This window comes from Mixophyes fleayi, chromosome 1 (genome assembly GCF_038048845.1).
Source record: "Mixophyes fleayi isolate aMixFle1 chromosome 1, aMixFle1.hap1, whole genome shotgun sequence".
Lineage (NCBI taxonomy): Eukaryota > Metazoa > Chordata > Amphibia > Anura > Limnodynastidae > Mixophyes > Mixophyes fleayi.
In genome coordinates, this window is record NC_134402.1 from 214,741,029 (window position 1) to 214,758,214 (window position 17,186).

A 17,186-nucleotide genomic window follows, 5' to 3' on the forward strand; every position below is an offset into this window, starting at 1 on the left:
GATTGCACTCATATTGCCCTGAGACCACCTCACCACAGGGCAGAGGTTTTTGTTAATCGCCATCATTACCACTCCCTGAATGTGCAGGTTGTGTGCGATGCTAACCAGCGTATAATGAGTGTTGTTGCAGGCTATCCTGGGTCATGTCATGATGCCTTTATCCTGAGACAGTCTACCCTTTATGGCAAATATGAAAGTGGTGAAATGCCGGAGGGATGGCTTTTGGGTATGTACTTACAATGTTTTATATATCCCTTATCATTGCTCAAATGGCTTCACATATGCTAACTGCTGTACAACATGCTCAAATTAAATGATAGCTAACATTTTTGTTTTATTGCAGGAGATTCAGGATATGGGTGTCGCTCCTGGCTCATGACTCCTCTGCTGCATCCTCAGACTCCTGCACAGCACCAATACAATGAGGCACACATAACTACTAGAGGTGTCATAGAACGGACCTTTGGACTCAGGTTCAGGTGCCTTGATAAATCTGGTGGGGTGCTTATGTATGCACCTGAAAAGGTATCTGAGATTGTCCTGGCTTGCTGTCTGCTGCATAACCTGGCTTTACATCAACTTACCCCACCGATTATTGCAGTAGACAGTGAAGAAATAGGGGTCCGTGTCCCATCTGGTGATGTGCAGAGCAAAGAGGGCGGAAGGCAGATTAGAGACCGTCTCATTACAAACTACTTCACATGTAAGTGCAGAATAGGAAAAACATTTATTGCTCTAAAATGTGTTTGATGTGAGTGCAATGTTTTTTTATATTTAAATTGTTTTGGAAATTGGAACCTTTCAAAAGAGGATAGTGTGTACTCCTCATGTGGTAAATATGAACATCCCTGAAAAGTTACAGGCAGAGGTCAATGTGTAAGTGGAAATAGTGCATTGTTTTTTACCAGCAGTATACTCTTGTTTCATTTGCAGAAAAGAAAGACACTGTGCATTGAAATGTAACTGCATTTATTGCATGACAGCACAATAGAAATAGATGTACAAAACATAACCCCCCCCAAAAAAAATGCACTAGCGACACCTTTTTGCAGCCATATCAGTAGGTCTAGACCCACTCTCTCCTCTCCCTCGGCCACCCCTGGTGCGAGCACCTCTCCTTGGAGGAGTACTTAGCACAGACCTACTTGGCGTGCTAGCGGTACTGGTGGTGGCTGATGACATCGGTGCAGGGAAACGGGTCACAATTTCCTGTTGGATTTGCCCTGCCAGGCGGATCACATTAGCATTACCCTCCCTAACTGAGGAATGTAAGGCCTCCACAGCCCCAGTCATTTGGATCATAGACACATTAGCCTGCTCCATAGCAGCTGCAATCCGGTTCAATGCAGCAGGGATCTGGCTATTGGTGCGGTGTACCCGCCTCAACTGGGCTGCAATGTGTGACATGTGCTTAATTTGACTCTCCATAAAGCTGGATTGCTGCTGCTGAAAAAGGCCAATAGACAGCGCCATTTCTCTTGCTGGGTCCATAGTTGGAGGTACAGGTTGCTGGTGTGATAGTGGTTCTGCAGGCCCAGGTGAAAGGTCGTGGAGGCCAGACACAGGGGCATCTACTGTTTCCAGGGTGATGATCGTTTGATCCTCTGGCTCAGGGGACATTTGCAGGGACTCCCGCTGAGGTGCCCCATATGAAGACGGGCCTGTGTATGAAAAATCACGGTAAGTATATAGGATATAATATGTTTGTATATTGCATTCTGAACACTGGATAGGAAAGAATAATCTTTTGCAACTACAGATTGTTTCACAATGTTTGCATTCCTGATTTCTTGTCCTATGCTACCTGCTTAAGGATGCACTTTTTATCTTTTCAAGACACATTATCATTTGGACTATGTATGGCTGAGGGGGCTAAAAATGCAATTTTTTTTTACCTACAAATATGAGGATGTAGTCAGCCAAATGCTGCTAGACCGTGCTTTGGGGTAAACTAATACTATTTTAGTACTCCCTCTGTGTAGTACATGCTGGGGTATTTTGACTAAACTGCGTGCTTGAAAAAGTGGAGATGTTGCTGTCGAAGTCAGTAAATTGGATAAAGTCATTTCAATTAAAATCGAGCAAACTTGGTTGTCTTTGTCTGAAAAGATGCGTATGGCATGCTACGGCGTGGAAGGGCGTACGCAGCCGCAACACGTGGCAACAACTGTATTTACGCTTTTACATACATTCGCACCAACACACACATTTGTAAAATAGTACACATTAATGGTAGTTGCAACACATAGTTATTTATGTCGAAATATAGTAGTGTTTATGTGTAATATTATAAGTTATATGCATATTAGTGATACATATGGTTCAGGTTAAAAGAAATGTGTCATGTATAATATCATATTAATCCCCTTTACATCAGCAGCTGTTCGGTGCATTCGGCGAAGAGATCGCACATTGCATACTCTAGTTATTGATGTTAGGGAATAAACCTTTAATATGATATTAACTGTCAAATGCAAATGGACTGTTTGTAATTGGAGTGTGGCGGGAAGAACAGAGCAGTTTGGCGGGAAGAACAGAGCTCATCCCCTGGAGAGACCCCCACCTTTGGATTCCTTAGATTGAATCAGCCTATGATGTGTAACCCCCTGGACCCTCCTGATGCCTGGACCAATAGAAGCAAGCTATACCACCTGCATTGTTTCACTGTATCTCTGTTTGCATATAAGCAGTAGCTCTCATGTAGTGTTCAGTCACCTTGACCACAGACTTCAGACCTGAATGACTGTACACTGGATCCAGAGTGCCTGCGATAAGTAATGGCTGTACTTATTATTATTTCGTTTGAATATATTCTGCTACTTTTTGAGAATAAATCTTTGTGCGTTGGAAACACAAATCGAGATTCAACAATCGTTATTGGATAGCGACAAAACGCTCATAACAATTTGGGGGCTCGTGAGTTTGGAGGTTTCGTTGCCAGACGATACGCAAGACCAACGGATTTCGGTTCCCCAACAAAGGGCGGAGACGCGTCATATACGGGTAAGAACGCAATGTGTTCAAAACCTGAATTTTACTCTGTGTTGTGAAACCGAATGTCCGTTTTGCATTATCTAAGGTACGCTAATTGAATCTAGGGACAAAAGAGAAAACTGTTTCTTTTTACTGTCATTGTGCGTTTTAACTGTATTGCATTGCTTAGCATAAGTGTACTTCCTGCTTTGCGTACGCGAACTTCCGGTAGATTTGCCACGTGGTTAAACAATCGTTTTGATAGTTGTTATACATGCATAGTATAATTACTTGTTAAAATCTCTGGGACATTATTACTATTGTTGGGAACTTTGATTTTCTGCGCAGAAAAGGTGTACGTCGTGTGATTTGCTGACTTTAAATACACTAAGGTTTGATCTATTGTTGAATAGAGTGTCAGTTGCTGTCTGACGAGGCAGGTGCCCAACTGGTGTACGGTATACAAGGCAGGTATACCGGGGGCGGAAACTAAGCGAGTTTTCGCGACGTGCACCCAAGGGTAATCGCATTGCTTACTGATAAGCTTTAAGCGTTGCGATTGCACCGCACGGCAAGGAAAGACGTGATTGCGACTTGGGGGTAACGGGGAGGAATTACGCTGGTAAGGCTGGTAATTGACTTTACCGAATGCTGCCAGGCGTAATAAACTCAACAGATTTTGTTGGAGAGTCAGGGGTAATCGAGGAGCTGATAACCCTTTAGTCCGCATTGATATTTCTGTATTAGGGGTCCTCGTTCAATACGAGAGGAAGCGAGTGGACGCGGCTTGTAGCAAATACGTTCACGGGCCAGTAAAATATCTCTAGCGGTAGATTGCGGGTAGCAGAGTGTTGAAATTAGTGGCAGGATATTGTGATATTTCTGGAACCCTATTTTTGTGGCAAGATATTGTGATATTACTGGGACCCTATTGTTCAACATGGGTGCTAAGCAGACGGTAGAGATGGCCGAGGTACTGCCTAAGGAAGGGCCTATTGGTTCAGCGAGATTTCTCATGTGTAAGAAATATGGTGCATACGCAACTGCGTATTGCGACACATGGGTCAAGATGACCAAAGATTGTGTTAGGCTTTTTCCAACAATAGGGAGTTTTAATGCAGAGGTACTAAATAACGTAAAAGATAAAGTGTGGTTGATTAAGTCAACAAAAGTGAGAAATAAACATAATGACTGTTTAAAATTGTGGCAAATGGAAGGCAACACGTGGCAGAGCAGCGAGTGCACAGCGGAAGTAGGCGTGGCAAAAAGCGCGTGCACAACGGAAGTAGACGTTGAAAAGCATGGAGAACTCAGCGCAAGCGCGCCCCCGCCACCCTATGTGGCGGGGGAGTAAGTACAGCCTTTATTAAAGATTAAAAAAAGGAAATTGCTAAGTTATATCCTGTTTTAAGTCAGTTTAAAGCAAGTGTTTCTGAAGAAGAGGATGAACCCACCGTAATTTCAGCCATTGCCCATGCTGTTAATATGTTAGAGGTTCAGCGTAAGTATGGAAAGGGGGCAATGGCTGAGATAGGTGAGAGTAGTGACCACTAGGAGAGACAATATTCAAAGTACTGAAGTAGCTAACCCTGAAGATAGTGAACCAGTGGGTACGTATCCAGTCCGCACAATATCAGTTCCCAATGGGAAGGTGGATAAGGATGGTGTAGTTCCTTTAAGAAATGTTACAATGCATTGTCCCTGGACTAGATCAGAATTACATTCCATTATGATTGATTTCCCAGATCCTAGAAAAGAGTTGGCTAAGTGTCAGAAGTTTGTTAAAGACTTGAGAAATGCACACGAACCAACCGATTGGCGTGTAGTGTTGAGGGCGTGTCTTCCTCCCAATACTAACGTACAACAATTTATTAAAGATTGTTCGTTGGAGGAAGACGACACCTTGACAGATGAGATTAATCAAGAGAATATAGAACAGATTGTCAAACATTTAGCCATCTATTTTCCAGTAGTAGCGAATTGGAGTAAGATTTTCACCATAAAACAAAAAGATAGTGAAACAGCATCAGATTACTTTAGTAGAGCTATAGCAGCGATAACACGGTTCACTGGGATATCAAACATAGGTGAGGACCCACACGACAGGGAAGTAGCTGTAGGAGTACTAATGGATGGTCTTAGGGAAAATATAAAAACCAGAGTACAAACCTCATTACCTAATTGGAGAGGCATCATGGTAGATTCCCTTAGAGAGTCTGCTGTGGAGCATGATAAAAATATCTTTAGGAAAAGGAAGAAAAGAGTGACAAGTTGATGACGGTGATTATACAGGCATTAGAGGGAATGCATACACGACCACCAGCATATAACCCACATAACAGGAAACGCAGAATGTTGAGATGTTATAATTGCAAAAAAGAAGGACATATGAGGAAAGATTGTACTAAGGGAAGATATAATCCTAATGAAGGGTCGCATAGATATCCTCCAAGGAGGGATTCACATAGACTAGAAGACTCACACCTGCCCGCGCATATTACATAAGCAAATGCTGCGCGGGAAAGCAATAGTCAGCGCTAGGGGTCAGGTCATACCCGTAGTCTACAGCCAGTGAGGTTAACTGAGAGTCTGAGAGAAGAACCAACAATGATAGTTGACATAGCTGGTAGGAAGCAAACTTTTCTTGTAGATACAGGGGCGGCCAGATCTGTGATAACCTCTCCTTTTAACCTACAGGTGACCAGTAAAACTATTCCAGCTATGGGGGTAACGGGAGGATTGTTACATTATCCTCTAACTAAACCCGCTGAAGTTACTATCGGGCCCCTGCATACTAAGCATTTGTTTCTCTTAGCTGCAGCGGCTCCTACTAACTTGCTAGGGAGAGACTTGTTATGTAAAATGGGATGTGTCATATACTGTACTTCAGATGGTGTGTTCTTAGATATACCAGAGAAGGTCGCGCATGAGGTACAGGATATATTGGACACCCGTCAAAGGTTAATGTTGCACTCTACCGTTGTAGAACAAAGTCCATCTCAAGTAAAGGGGATGTTGCTGGAAATACCAGGTTCACTATGGACCAGAGATGGACAGGACACTGGATTGATGGCAAATGTAGCCCCTGTCATGGTCAATCTAAAAATCCCACAGTACCCATTGAAACCGGAGGTGGAATTAGGGGTATATCCTGTTATTGAAAGGCTGTTGCAACAAGGGATTTTAATTCGTACATCGAGCACAGCAAATAGTCCCATTTTCCCTGTGAAGAAGAGTGGGGGGAGGGGCTATAGATTAGTCCAGGACTTAAGGGGAATTAATAAAGTTGTTGAGAGCCAATTCCCCGTAGTGCCGAATCCAGCTGTCATCCTCATGCAGATTCCACCGTCTGCTAGTCATTTTACTGTCATTGATCTATGTTTTGCTTTCTTCTCAGTCCCTCTTCACATTGACTGCCAATACCTATTTGCATTCTCCTACCGGGGAGTGCAATACACATGGACCAGACTGCTCCAGGGGTTCATTGACAGCCCCAGTATTTTCTCCAAAGTCTTACATGACGGTTTGCAATCCTTTCAACCCTGCAATGGGTCTGTTCTAATTCAATATGTGGACAATTTGTTGCTGTGCTCTGATTCTTTTATGTCATGTTTACATGATACTAAATTGTTGTTGCTCCATCTCTCACGAAAAGGGCACAAGGTGGCAAAGGACAAGTTACAGCAATGTCAGACTAAGGTCAAATACTTATGGCACTGTCTCACCCAGGGGCTAAGACATCTGACGACTGACAGAATTGAGGCCATACAACACATGACTCTGCCGCAGAGCCAGAAGCAAATTCGTACCTTCTTGGGGATGTGTGGATACTGTAGATCCTGGATCCCAGGTTTTTCTATTCTGGCATTACTGTTGCAGGAGCTAGTCGCTTCCTCGAAACCAGAACGTGTCGTACACACAGAAGAGTCAGAGCAAGCATTTAATCTCAAAGTTAGTCTGACTAGAGCACCTGCATTGGGAATACCTGATTATGAAAAGCCTTTTGAACTATACTGTAGGGAAGCTGATGGTTGTGCAGCAGGTGTCCTCACACAGAAACATGGTAACGCTAGCAGACCGGTAGCATACTACAGTGCACAATTGGACAATGTGGCAAGATCACTCCCAACATGTCTCAGAAGTGTAGCAGCAACTGCTCTTCTGGTAAGTAAGAGCGAGGACGTAGTATTAGGGCATAATTCAACTGTCTATACACCCCATGCTGTATCAGCTCTGTTAAATTCAGCTCAAACCAGACATGTTTCTTCAGCTAGATTCACAAAGTGGGAACTAGCCCTGATGGCACCCTCAAACATCACCATCAAACGATGTAGCACCTTAAATCCAGCTACATACCTTCCATATGTGTCTCTAGAGACACAAAGGGTGGGAGGTGAGGAGACCCTGGTTAATGATGAGTTAGGCAAGAGTACTGATACGCATGATTGTATGGAACACCTGAACCAGACCTTTACTACAAGGCCCGACATACGTGACACCCCCTCAGAAAATGTGGATTTTACGTTTTATACAGACGGGAGTTGTCATAGACAGACAGAGACGGGAGAGCTATGTACTGGTTACGCTGTTGTAAACGATCAGGATGTGGTAGAAGCTGAACCCCTTGGCCCACCTCACTCAGCCCAAGTGGCAGAACTAGTAGCATTAAGGAGAGCGTGTGAGTTGGCAGAAGGTAAATCAGCTAATATATATACTGACTCTAGGTACACCTTCGGGATAGTGCATGATTTTGGGGCCTTTGGCGTCTTAGAAACTTAACGACAGCAGCAGGTACGCCAGTGGCACACGCACAACACATAAAAGGACTTTTGACAGCGATACAGTTACCCAAGACGGTAGCCGTCATAAAGTGCAAAGCCCATACCTCTGAAGAAGTACCGGTGCCATTGGGCAATAATAGGGCGGACGAAGCTGCTAAATGGGCAGCAGGGCAACCTATGACTGTATCGACCAAAACTATGATGGTTTTTCAGACATGCAGAAATGAATTGAAATGCAGGATTTGTGTTCCCTGCAGGAAACGGCAGTCTGAAAGGCGAAGGGATGTGGTCAAGAGTCCTCAGGACTCTGGAAAGATGGACAAGGTAAGCCTGTATCTCTCCGAACATATTATCCAAGCCTGGCTGAAGCAGCACACGGTCTGACTCACCTGGGTAAAGAAGGTATGTGCAAACTGGTGAGAGCATACTGGTGTGCTCCTGGATTTTCCCCTCAGGCTGGTAAGAATGCAATGTCATGTCTTACTTGTTTGAGGAAAAATGTCGGGAAAACTATTCCAACTGAGCCATCCCACATCCCTCCTACAGACGGACCTTTTCAGGTAATACAAATTGACTATATCCAATTACCACCGTGCAGGAATCTAAAGTATGTGTTAGTATGTATTGATGTGTTTTCCGATTGGGTAGAAGCATATCCAGCAGCCACTAATCATCATCATCATCATTTATTTATATAGCGCAACTAATTCCGCAGCGCTGTACAGAGAACTCATTCACATCAGTCCCTGCCCCATTGGAGCTTACAGTCTAAATTCCATAATATAGACACACACTCATACACAGACAAACAGAGGGAGCGACTAGGGTCAATTTTGATAGCAGCCAATTAACCTACCAGTATGTTTTTGGAGTGTGGGAGGAAACCGGAGCACCCGGAGGAAACCCACGCAAACACAGGGAGAACATACAAACTCCACACAGATAAGGCCATGGTCGGGAATTGAACTCTTGACCCCAGTGCTGTGAGGCAGAAGTGCTGACCACTAGGCCACTGTGCTGCCAGTGAACTGCTGTGTTCACTGCAAAGAAAATTGTACAAGAGTTTGTGTGTAGGTTCGGTATCCCTAGAGTTATTGAAAGTGATAGGGGTACCCACTTTACTGGAGATATCTTCCAAAATATGTGTAAGCTCATGGGAATCAGTAGCAGACTTCAAACCCCTTACCGACCACAAGCCAGTGGTAAGGTGGAAAGAGTAAATGGTACTATAAAGAACAAGCTTGGTAAGATAATGGCTGAAACTGGGTTGGCGTGGCCTGAAGCTTTGCCACTAGTCCTCCATAGCATTCGAACCACTCCTAGACCTCCTCTTAATCTGTCCCCCTTTGAGATACTGTTCGGCCGACAACCTTATTTGATCGTGAGTCCACAAGACGACTTGAAGTGTAATAATGAAGTGACTGTACAATATCTTATAAAAATGAGCAGACAGCTAATGCAACAACAACAAAAACTAAAAATGCTGTCACCTGGTATGCCAGAAATGAACTGTCATGATGTTGAACCTGGGGACTATGTTATGGTCCGCAATTTCTTACGTTCAGGTTGTTTAACAAACCGTTGGGAAGGCCCGTACCAAGTGCTGCTGACCAGTACTACATCACTGAAGGTTGCAGAGAGAGACACTTGGGTCCATTCCACCCACTGCAGGAGAGTCAGTAACCCGGAGAAAGTGCGAGATAAAACCGAGACCGACGACAAAGATCTGTCACTCGTAAATCTGTTCCGGGAGACTTAAAGCCTGCAGTCAAGACACCTGAACCAGAGACGTTGCATCAGAACTATCTTTCCAGCGATGGAGTGGCGGTTTTTGTTATTCTTTTGTTTCAGGATTTTCCTTGTTTTTACTTTTTCTAGGACATTCTATTTTTGTGAAGGAGAATGGAGGACAGAGGAAGGTTCTGGCAGTGATACGGATGAGATGGAGATCGAGGAAAAATTACTAGAATACTCAGAGCAGCCCATTATCAAGCTTGGTCCAGGGGTTATGAAAAGGTCTGCTAGCTCAGGAACTCGGAGACAGTGTGAGGGGCTATTGTCTGATGAGTATTGTATCTGCAAGTTCTGTGACTCCCTAGTTGAAGAGAGATGCATCCAGCGATGCCAGTCCACCGGTAATCTGAATGTGAGCGGGCATCCTCTGGAGGATTATCACTCCTTGGTGGGTAAGGTTCTAAACCAAACCGAGTGCTGGGTGTGCTCTCATGTGCCGCAGGGGGCAGCATAACATAGGACTACTGCCATTTCCTTTAAACATCTCCGATGTACTCGAATTGAGGGGTGGGAGGCCCATAGAAGGGAGGTACAATAACACTAGGTCCCCTAGTCTGACGCTTCGACAATACTCCGTAGACAGATCTTTGCTGTGCCTAAATATCTCTCATGCAAAGCGTCTGGAGAATTGGGAAGCTGACCTATCAGATCAGACAATGGCTCACCACGCTCATTTTGGAGGGAGACGTACAAGGTCACCAATAGGCAGGAATGTTGATGGAAGTCACAAATTAGGGCGTATAATCAAACATAAGAAAGTATCCATTGGAAAAGTCTCTATAGGTAATTGTAAGAATGTCATCCATGCTGACACGTGTCTTGAGCAAATGGAGACACTAGGCCTGGGTAGTTTTATCAAAACCCTGTGTGATATAATTAATGGGCATACTGTTCCTTATGTTCTCCCTTATGATGTGTATTTTGTGTGTGGGAGGAAAGCTTATTCCTGGGTGACTCCGAGTTCCAAGGGCTTGTGTTTCTTAGCTAAACTGGTTCCTGAAATCATGACCATTACTCATGAAGAAATGGTTGGTATTCACAAGACTACATCACACATATGATTCCTGGTGAGGAACCCATAGCTACAAAATTGATTAGTGAAACCGCTGGTTTTCAAGTTATGGTTGCTCTAGATCTCACCAGGACCGCTCGGGGAACATTAAACTTTAAATATATACAAGACCTAGCTAAATTGATAGACAATATCACCGAGATGTATTGTGACACTTTCAGGTATACTGGAAGGGAGCTACAAGCATACAAGAAGGAGTGGGTGCAACATAGACTGGTACTAAATTATCTCACCTCTATTACTGGTGGGTACTGTGTGACGTTGGCCACCCAGTTTGGTGTCAAATGTTGCACGTACATCACCAATAATACGGATGACCCTAAGGAGGTTATAGACCGGAAGATGGATGAAATTCTGCAACTGAAATGGGAATTTCGAAGAAACCTTAATTCTTCGTTATATGAGATCGGGGAAAAGGTGGCAGGATGGTTCTCGTGGTTGAATCCTGTGAAATGGTTCTCTGGTCTGGGGGAATGGGTACAGGAAATGGTTGCTAGTGTAGGTAAGCTCCTTCTCCTTATACTGGGTGTCATCTTAGCAATTGGTTTATGTGTCAAATGTGTTCCTACTGTGCTGAAGTGTGGAAAACAGTCTTCTAGGAGAAACACTGAGAACGAGACTGAAAGGGAGGTGCAAGATACCGAGATCATGGTCTGTGAAGAAGTGTTGTATAACCCTGAACTTGAAAGGGTGATTAGGTGATAGTTTATTACACTATCAAAGGGTAGAACTGTCGAAGTCAGTAAATTGGATAAAGTCATTTCAATTAAAATCAAGCAAACTTGGTTGTCTTTGTCTGAAAAGATGTGTATGGCACGCTACGGCGTGGAAGGGCGTACGCAGCCGCAACACGTGGCAACAACAGTATTTACGCTTTTACATACATTCGCACCAACACACACATTTGTAAAATAGTACACATTAATGGTAGTTGCAACACATAGTTATTTATGTCGAAATATAGTAGTGTTTATGTGTAATATTATAAGTTATATGCATATTAGTGATACATATGGTTCAGGTTAAAAGAAATGTGTCATGTCTAATATCATATTAATCCCCTTTACATCAGCAGCTGTTCGGTGCATTCGGCGAAGAGATCGCACATTGCATACTCTAGTTATTGATGTTAGGGAATAAACCTTTAATATGATATTAACTGTCAAATGCAAATGGACTGATTGTAATTGGAGTGTTGCGGGAAGAACAGAGCTCATCCCCTGGAGAGACCCCCAGCTTTGGATCCTTAGATTGAATCAGCCTATGATGTGTAACCCCCTGGACCCTCCTGATGCCTGGACCAATAGAAGCAAGCTATACCACCTGCATTGTTTCACTGTATCTCTGTTTGCATATAAGCAGTAGCTCTCATGTAGTGTTCAGTCACCTTGACCACAGACTTCAGACCTGAATGACTGTACACTGGATCCAGAGTGCCTGCGATAAGTAACGGCTGTACTTATTATTATTTCGCTTGAATATATTCTGCTACTTTTTGAGAATAAATCTTTGTGCGTTGGAAACACAAATCGAGATTCAACAATCGTTATTGGATAGCGACAAAACGCTCATAACATTGCCTATAGCAATCAAACAGATTTTAGCTGTCATTTTGTAGAATGCAATAAATAAAGTACAGTTATGATTGGTTGCTATAGGCAACATCTCAGTTTAGTAAATGTAGCCCTATGTTCTCATTGCAAACCATATAAAAGAAACGAAATATAACATTGACAGCAACATTTGCACAGAAAATCTACTAACTCCATTATTTATCTCCTAAACAGAAATCACGCACCTGCTTGCTCTTCTGTGCCCGAATCTCTCACTGAAGGTGGAGGTGTAGGTCTCGGACTGGGACTTAACTGCGGTCCTGGCGAATCTGGATGTATTAGAAAAAGCATACAATGTATTTGCTGCATAAAGCAATTTAAAAATATACAGTTTATTTGAAAGATTTGTTTGCAAATAAAAAAACAGTTTAAAAATAAAAACTTGTCCTTTAACAACTGAAAGAGCAAAAAAGGCACTTTTAAAATAAAAAAGAGACTTTTAAAATTAAAAAAACACTTTTACGTTAAAAACACATTTTCAATAGTGTTAGCGTAAAAAGGGCAAATAACTCACCAACTCCTTGGGCAAACGAGGGCGAATCTGTGTCTTGCACATTTATTCCCTCAACAATCTTGGCCGACATGATCTGGCGCAGCTCCTCCTCATAAGTAGTATATTCAATACGAAGAGGGGGACCACCACCCGTACGTCTTGTTGACCTCCTTTCCTCTGCCATTTTCTCTTTAAGCCTCCTCTTGATATCAGAGAAGCGCTTGCGGCAGTGCGCCACTGTCCGCTTTATTGGGCCCACCGAATTCACTGCATCACATACTCTCCCCCACAATTGGTGACGCCGCCTTAAAAGGAGTCCGGGCTGCCAGGTTGCCTAGGATGACCTCATAGCAGGGAACTATGTGGTGCACCAGCACACAATTCTCATCATGGGAGAAACGGGCATTCCTCCCTGTCTTGGTCTTCCTGCCCTGTCCTGACTCCTCAAAGTCTCCCTCTCCCTCCTCTGCCCCCTCAACCTCTATCTCCCTCTCCTCAGCCTCTGCTACCCTCCTCTCTCTGGACATATTCACAAATAAATGTGAAACACACAAAACACAGAAAGACTTACAAACACAAAGGACAAACTACACTAACTACAGACACACTCTCAACACAGTCACACACAAGTAACACAGACAAAGGACAAGTCAAATACAAAACAGAAAATATATGTACAAAATAGAAAAATACCACAGGACTACTCAAACTTCAAGCAGAATTTGCACCACCAAACTCCAACTCTCAGCAAACCACAATCCTCCAAACTCCTCTCACAAAACTCCTCAAAACCCTATCAAAGAAAAGTGGTATCAGAGCCTGCTCATGTGACATCAGAGCTAAGCTCTGATTGGCTGATACTGGTATTTAAGGCAGTGAGGTTTGCAGCCTCACTGCCGGTTATAGCGTCCTGTCCTCAGTTCTGCTGCCTGCTTGTTCTCACCCTGCTTGGTTATTATTACCTTTTGATTGACCTCCCATGTATGACCTTTGCTTGTTCCTGGACCACTGAACCTACGCTTCTGACCCCGACCATTTGCCTGAAAACCGGATTCTGCTCCTCCGCTAGTGCACCTGACCTTTCGCTTGTCCCTGGATTTCGAACCTGTGCTTGTGACCTCTGACCTTGGTTTTCCTGGCCGCTACTGTCTGCCAATCACTCCACTCCTGGGTTCTCCTTAAGTCAGTATACGTTACCCGACCCCCTGTCGGCCCGCGGCCAAGTCTGTCCCCACCACTAGGGGCTCCAGCAAACACCGGGCCTTCAGGGCAGACCCCGAGTTTCATTGTACTGGCTTGGGAGTTCCTAACACGGGCAAGGCGAGCTGGCGGCAAAGACCTTGGTAAAAAAGACATACAGAACTATAGTGCAGTTTGGGATCGATGGCAGCTGTTTATAGCTAGAAGATCATAAGAGGCTAAGAAAGCCCTACAGATATTATTGGCATTCCTGGGTGAGCTTCACACAGCCAGGGCTTCGAAGGCCAGTGTTAGCAGCATACTAGCCGGGATTGACTTTTTTCTTAAGGCTGAGGGGAGAAGCAGATATAACCAAAGCATTCATAGTGCATACAATAATGAGCGGGTGGGCCAGGATCGAGACTCTGGAACCAGTGACAGCAAAGAGGCTGAGGGAGTTAGTAGGGATATCACTCACAGTATGCAGGAAAGAACGGAAAACAACATTGTTTACCACTGTATTCATTTTGGCATACAGTGGGACTTTCAGTCAGTTTTGCGTAAGAATGTGGTAGTGTCCGTTAACGCGATGCTGTGTAAGATCCACAGGTCTAAGACGGACCGGTTAGGAAAAGGGAGGTGGGTCCAGAAGTGGCGCAAGGCGGATTCTGCGATTTGCCCTGTGGCTCCAGTCGAATAAGATCTCAAGGCCAGAGGGAGGGGAAGTCTTTTGGGTTCACAGGGACACATCCTCTTTAACAAGGTTCTAGTTCACAGCTGTTTTTTAAGAGATGCGTGCAAGCCTTAGGTTGGGATGTAGCGAGATTCAGGACACACTCATTTAGGATAGGCGCAGCAAGATCAGCAGTGAGGGGCGATCTGTCAATTATATCAAGAGGCTGGGTGGCTGGAGGTCAGACAGTTACAAATCTTATGTCAGGCTGGCAAAGTGGAACAGCGTGTCAGCTTCCGCTGTGCGTGAATGAGAAGATGGTACCCGTGCGTCCACCCAGAAAGACTGCTGGAGTGGCGTTACATTGGTATGGTCATATATCATCCCAAGGCTGTCCTATATATGTGTGAGGAAGGGAACGGCATTGACGGAGCTCATAAGAGGCGCTGGACTTGTTTAATAACGCGATACAGGAAGCATTGGAGGTGTTGGGCCGTTGGTGTCACAGCATGGTGGTGTGGGCTTCGGCCTCATAAAGGGTTCACGAAGGCCTCGTGTGGCGGGGGCAAGCGGCGAGCAAGGTATAGCTATGGGGGAGCCACATCGGTGCATAATCACCCCGGAAAGGTGGCCGTCTGCCTGACTCCAGCTTCAACGGTTGGGCCTCTACGGGGGCGTGCCAAGGGAAAAGAGGGTGTGTGGGCACCTGATGTAGGGTCCAGGGAGCGTGCTTGCGGTGCCCAAATGCTGGGCAGTACACGCCCCAGCAATTCCAGGGGGCGTGCTTGCGGTGCCCACATGGTGAGCAGAACACGCACTCCAAAAGGTGGAGGAATTGGAAAAAGGAAAAAGAACCTTGCGCACTGCTTTCCCTGCATTTGTTGTTAATATTTAAATAAAACTGTGACCGGTATTTACGCCAACACCAGCCTATGCATTTTTATTTCAGAAAAAGGATTTGTTTCTTCCTGCGGGATGCCAACAGGTAGGCATATCCTCCCTTATAGGGGCTAGAGAGAAATGTGGTGACTCTGGGCAAAACCATGTTGCACATAAGGAAAATACTGGCTGTTTTTGCATGTAGCACAAAAATACTTGATAGCTTATTTGTACACTGAAATTTAAAGTTGATCTAGGACATGCTCTACCCCTAATATAAATCTGCCTTAACATTTTAAATTTGCCTCCCCCTCCAATGCAACATGGTTTTGCCTTACTTACTTACTTTTGCTTAACTTGCCTTAATCAATAAGGCCCTCTGTGTTTAGTACTTCTTCTTGGTCTTTTTACTTTTACATCCTTCCTTTTTTGTTGTATAATACATGTTTTTTTTGTTTGCAGTAACCATATCCTTTGCACTTTAACTAGCTGAACAGAAAGGGTTTGCTGTTTCAACAGCAGCCATTCCCCTGACACTACCTGAATGCAGGGCTGCCATCAGGGGGGTACAGGGAGTACAGCAGTATGGGGCCCAACAACAGAGAGGGGCCCCACCAGCCTTGCACTCAAACAAACTTATTAGGGGCAGGGACCTCCACAGTGAATTAAGGGAGCCAGCAGGCGCTATTTCTAGGCAGCAGCTGTGTCTGAGATGTGAGAAGTGATGTGGTGAGAGAATTCTAATTAAGTAATTAAGGATGCGGCAGCAGGCCCCTTGCAGACATGTCTGCTTCCGCTCCCAAGATGGGGGGGCCCCCACAGCTGCTGCTATTTGCTCCAGTCCCAGATTAATTAATAACGTCACAGCGCTGTCAATATAGAGGAGCCAAAAGGAGACAGCAAGAAGACGCAGAGAGGTAAGTAAACTATTGCTGGGGTTAGATGGGACCGGGGATGGGGGGGTGACTGTAGAGAATGGGGGGGAATGCAAATGTTGGGTAGAGAATAATTTAAAAATTAAGGTGGGGTGAGAGAAGATAGAGGCCCTGCCTGTTACATTTGTACTGGGCCCCGCAATTTCTGGTGGCAGCCCTGCCTGAATGTTAAAGCTTCTGACACTTCTATGTAAAGAGAAGTTTACTGGATGTCACAGCCACTCAGAGAAACAAAACTGTAAGAAAAGCTGACATAAAAAAAAGATCTTGCCACCAGTGGCAAAAGAATATTTATGGCTCAGATACCAAGGAGTGGCTATCTCCTGAAACATGGGGGGCCCTATATGTTGGACCCAGCAATTTTGCTTTTTGGGGTAAGGGGGTTTACTGGACAATTTTCAGTAGGGTGTGGAGCTCTTTTATAAGCTTTACATATCCAGCACTACTCATTCTGCAAATCTTGCAACTGGCTGCACTCAGTCATAAAATGCCAGTTTATTCCCTTTTGTAAAGTGATTAGCCGGGTAAGCTATTTAGCACTGAAAACAATAACTGCATCTTGTACCCAGCAGCCTTGTTCGGGCAGCACCTTTAATCCAGTGGCATAGCACATATGTTGGGATCGAATGATTCAGATTCAATACAGGATTTATTGGTGAAATGTATCTTTCTGCTGTTAGATGAAAATTCTAATGTGTAAAGCGTAAAATTCTTATGGCTAATGTGTAATTTGACTTATGATCCAGTTAAAATGATTAGATTAATACAATCAGATTGTAATGTGTGTGCTTTAA

At 44.3% G+C, this 17,186-nt stretch overlaps 1 protein-coding gene and 1 long non-coding RNA gene across 3 annotated transcripts in view; one reads left to right on the forward strand and one right to left on the reverse strand.

The window, feature by feature from the left end:
• The window catches only part of LOC142149693 (uncharacterized), a 152,415-nt gene that overhangs the window by 21,516 nt on the left and 113,713 nt on the right, over positions 1–17,186 (forward strand). The window lies entirely within an intron of this gene.
• LOC142107162 (uncharacterized) lies at positions 1,020–13,375 on the reverse strand. Its single transcript, XM_075190366.1, has 3 exons — positions 12,748–13,375; positions 12,419–12,502; positions 1,020–1,661 (listed from the first exon to the last, which is right to left on the reverse strand). The coding sequence occupies exons 1-3, from the start codon at positions 12,908–12,910 to the stop codon at positions 1,033–1,035; spliced, it is 876 nt and encodes a 291-aa protein (XP_075046467.1). The 5' UTR covers positions 12,911–13,375; the 3' UTR covers positions 1,020–1,032.